The sequence below is a fragment of the Poecilia latipinna genome, unplaced genomic scaffold, assembly GCF_001443285.1.
Source record: "Poecilia latipinna isolate Pla-1442-1.1 unplaced genomic scaffold, P_latipinna-1.0 Scaffold1786, whole genome shotgun sequence".
Lineage (NCBI taxonomy): Eukaryota > Metazoa > Chordata > Actinopteri > Cyprinodontiformes > Poeciliidae > Poecilia > Poecilia latipinna.
In genome coordinates this window covers 99,188-103,355 of record NW_015114402.1, presented here as the reverse complement: position 1 = coordinate 103,355, position 4,168 = coordinate 99,188, and the positions used below count along the sequence as shown (strand labels likewise).

Here is a 4,168-nt window from a genome sequence, read left to right as displayed (position 1 = left end):
TTTTTTTTTCCTCCAGGAGGGTTTTTTTTCCCTGTAAAAAAAAAAAAAAAAAAAAAAAGTAAAAAAGAAAAATATCCTTATTGTTGAATATTTCAATCTATCTACTTTTTAATCATTGGTTTGTAATTCCATTTGCTTCAAAAAATCCTCTCTCAATACGGCACAGTGTTAAATTGACGGTGTTTATGTAAATCCACACCCCACTTTGTACATTTTTTATTTGTTTAAAAAAACAGAAATTTCTAAAACCATGCACCATTTTTCATTAGCATTATAAAAATATTCTTTTGGTTTGCTCTAAATGTTGCATCATGTATAAAACTGATTAAAAACAAATAAAACTTGTACTTTCCAGAATTAATTGATAATCTGTCAAGTTTGAAAAGACAAGTGAAAGACTAAGCATCAACAAACAGATGATGGTAAATGTAAATAAAAGGTTTGTGGCATCAATTTTTCTTTTCAAATATGTTTACTAACAAAATAAACAACTATATCTTTAATATAAAAACATGTTAACGAAATTCCTCTTATGAAAACAAGGACAAACTTTAATTTAAATTATTACACAACATAAAAGCGCAAATCATAAATGAAAGCAAGCAGGCAGTAAAAGTGAAAGAAGCCAGTTAGGTGAGCTGTTTCTCACCTTAATGATAGCTTTGGAGCGGGATACTCCTGGCAGACCCACGTCGTGTTTGCTTTTCCTCCCCAGAACATCAAACTTCTTTCTGTTAATTTTCACCTCAAAAGGGTTGTTTTTGATCTCAGTGGCTGCTTTGGCTTTACGGACCTTGTCCGCAAGGTTCTTCTTTTTAGGAGCCTTCCCCATCTGTCGTGGAGAACAAGCAGATAATCACGCACCGATCGCTGACTTGTCATATAACAGAGTTCATAAAGATTTTCATCAGTAAATCCAGCAATTCCCTACATTTTCTAAGTTCTAGGTCTTTTCTTTTTCGCCGGGGTTTTCAAATACAAGTACACCAGTTAAAGGCAGATATTCTTACAACAGTCAGACTAATCCTGGATTCTGCAGAAAAGAACACAAAGTGAGGAAGGAAATAAAAGACATATGACAGACAAATAAAAAGGATGGACGGATAAAACTTGAACAGAATGCGACAGACGTAGATACAGGAAAAACAAATATTTTTTTAATTTTTTTTTTTTTTTTACATATTTTGACATACTTATCAGGATCTCGGAAACTTGCATCGTATAAGCCTTTTCTGACCTGACCAGCAATAATGAACTCTGTATTTGTGCGTCCTTTCGCAGTTAATGTGTTAGTTTTTAAATAAACCTTAATGAAAAGACCCGTACCTTTCTTTTCTTCATTCCCTTTATATAAAGTTAACAACACACTTATCAACTTCAGTTCATAATGTCAATGTGGAAAGTTATTGACGAGATTAAATATTAAATCACATGATTTGTTAAACTAAAACACCCCGTAGGGAAAACTACTGATGTGTATAAAGAAGTTAATAAACAAGAGGAAAAAGAAGTGTTATTTTCAGCACTAAACCGTCAACAACTTGTAAACATACGAAAAGTCTCAGACAGAAAGACACGTTCACCTTAAGGCCACAGCGAGGAGTCGAGTTATTAAACTCAAGTGGATAAAGAAATCAAACAACGACTGTAGACAGCTTCATATATAATTGTTTGTATCCACGTTTCTTCACCAGGTTTCCATTTTCCAGCGTGCAGAAGGGTCACAATGCCGATAGTACTTCCTGTGGTATGTTTCCAACAGCGCCCCTAGTGTCAGAAGCACGTCTCTACATTTGCATTATTATTTTTTTTTTATAGTATATCAGTAAAGCTTTATAATGCACATGGACATTTTCACTCTCTGGTAAACTCATTTTGAGGCTTCCTTTTTTTCTTACCCTGAAAGGAAATAACAATTCACCTGTTAGGTTAATTTAGATCGCATGCCAAGTATATTGCTGTACTAGTCAGGCAACCATATTGTTTCAATTTTTTATTTGTTTAAATATACATACTAATCTTTACTATGTATTATTTTCTTTAGGGACTAAATAGAAAAAAAACTAACTTAAACAAATACGTTGCTGAAAGTTGCAACAGTGCTCGATGTTTTTGGGTAGTTTTGTTTTTTGTAAATAGATATTAAATATATTTTTGGGATGAAAGGGGCAGATATTACAAATTTTTTTCTTCTTTTTGCTACCTTTCATTTTATTGACTTGTATATTTTTTGCTATTGTATATAATTGTTTTGTTTTTAATGAAATGAATAAATAAAAAAAAGTCTTATGTGCTAAAACAGCAGATACTTATAGGCATAATAATGTAAACAAGCTAGCTCTCAGTCAACCTTGTAAGGACTTCAAATTTAATAAACCTTACATGTTTTGGTTGGATGATATGGGCTTTGGTGATGTCACTCAGTACTGCAGTAGCTTGGCAAAGTGCTCACATGCCTGTTTTTGCTCACATTTTGCCAGAATGCAATCACCAACTTCAATATATTTCCTTGGGATTTTATGTGATACCTAGTAGTATAGATAGTATAGATCTAGTCAAAGACCAGACCTAAAACCAATTAAAAACTGAGGAACGACTTGTTAATTGATACTCAGAGATGCTCATTGTACAGAATTACAAGAACCAATCACACAGTTCTGCTTTTCATGGTAGTGTTTCTTTTTATTTGTCATTGTAGAATAGAGATGGATCCATGACGACAGGAAAAAAAAAAAGTGGTGTAATAACTTTGTAAATTGAGTAATAACCAAATATTTAAATTGGGAATAATTCAAACACAAATCAGCATAATGTAAGATAAAACAATAAAAAATAAAATAAACTAAGGCTGATTTAAATGAATATCAGGACATTAGTAGTGGTATCAGCACAAAAAAGTTGAAATATAACCCAAATTCAGATTGAAGCCCTTCATTGCAATGCAAGTCAATCATATTTGTCATCAGCGGCCAATTTCTTAAAACACTTCAGGACTCTTTGTCAAAGCAGGATGAATAAAAACAACCTAAGCCGGGCACAGAAAAGTGGCCTGAATGTGAACATCAAACTGTTTCCTTTCCCCATCTATCGATTGCAGTCACAACAAAAGTTTTTTTTGTGTGTTTTTTTTTTTTTTTTCCTCCAGTGTACATTGTCTTTACGGTCAACAGCTATTCACAGCCCAGGTTTCACAATTTATTTTACCAAGTAAACGTCCAGATCTATGGTTATAAGACATGATTGAAAATGCAGCTTTGTAAGACGTTCTCCATGAATAAATGCAACTGGATAAAAAGCAGTATCTGGCAAAAGCTGTGGTTTTAGGACAGAAAAGGGGCCACAGTTCCCTCTGACGATGAGCAACAATGGATTAATCTAATCTGAGACAAAACAACTAAAAACTAGATGTAAAATAGCTGCTTGTAAAGTGAAACAAGAGAGCAAATACAAAAGTCATGATGAAACCATTAGAATAAAAGAAAAAAAAATACTAATGTACACATTCCTTCACAATAAATGCTTGCAGCCAGTGGCAGATACATTGCATGAAGCCTTAGACTGATCAGCAAGCACAATGTTAGTTACAAACAAGGCAGGACTAACTTTGCATAACAGAAAAGTGTTCTTACTTAATATGGCCTGTAAGGTATTTGACCAGCATTAAATAAAAAACCATGTCAGTAAAGCAATGCAATGTTTAAAAAAAAAAGAGAGAAGAAGAAAAAGCATTACATGTGGCTGAAAATGAGCAATTTCATTGGAATTATTGCATTTTGGACATGAGCATATAACCATTCCATAGTAGCTCGACTGCAGCTCTCCCGTCCGCTGACATGTAATTAAATGAGTGCACAGCTTCAGGGATGCATGTATGAAATTTGTAGTCATCACTTGTCATAAATCTCCAGCAGCTCAGTGAGGGGCTAGAACCTCCTCGCCCTGCAGCGACAGACATATTTAGATACAATCCCTATACATTCTAGTGGTTACATTGGTTAATAGTTAAAAAAAAATTTATTTAAAAAAAGCAACAAAACTCTCCAATGTCACTAAGCATGTGAACCTGTAGTTATAGACATGCATAAACACCAGGTGGAGTGTATGAGACAGATTGCACTCACAACTAAACGCCTTTAATAATTAAAAACCTTAATGCGATTTTTTTTTT

General features: G+C 33.5%; 1 protein-coding gene across 1 annotated transcript in view; it reads right to left on the bottom strand.

Moving 5' to 3' along the window:
* Positions 1-1,752, bottom strand: part of nop14 (NOP14 nucleolar protein homolog (yeast)) — an 18,324-nt gene extending 16,572 nt beyond the window's left edge. Inside the window, exons 1-2 of the mRNA XM_015061184.1 lie at positions 1,584-1,752; positions 650-832 (exon numbers count right to left, since the gene is read on the bottom strand). Coding sequence (XP_014916670.1) covers positions 650-832 — 183 coding nt within the window. The 5' untranslated portion in view covers positions 1,584-1,752. The remainder of the gene's footprint in view (positions 1-649; positions 833-1,583) is intronic.
* Positions 1,753-4,168: the final 2,416 nt, after the last annotated feature.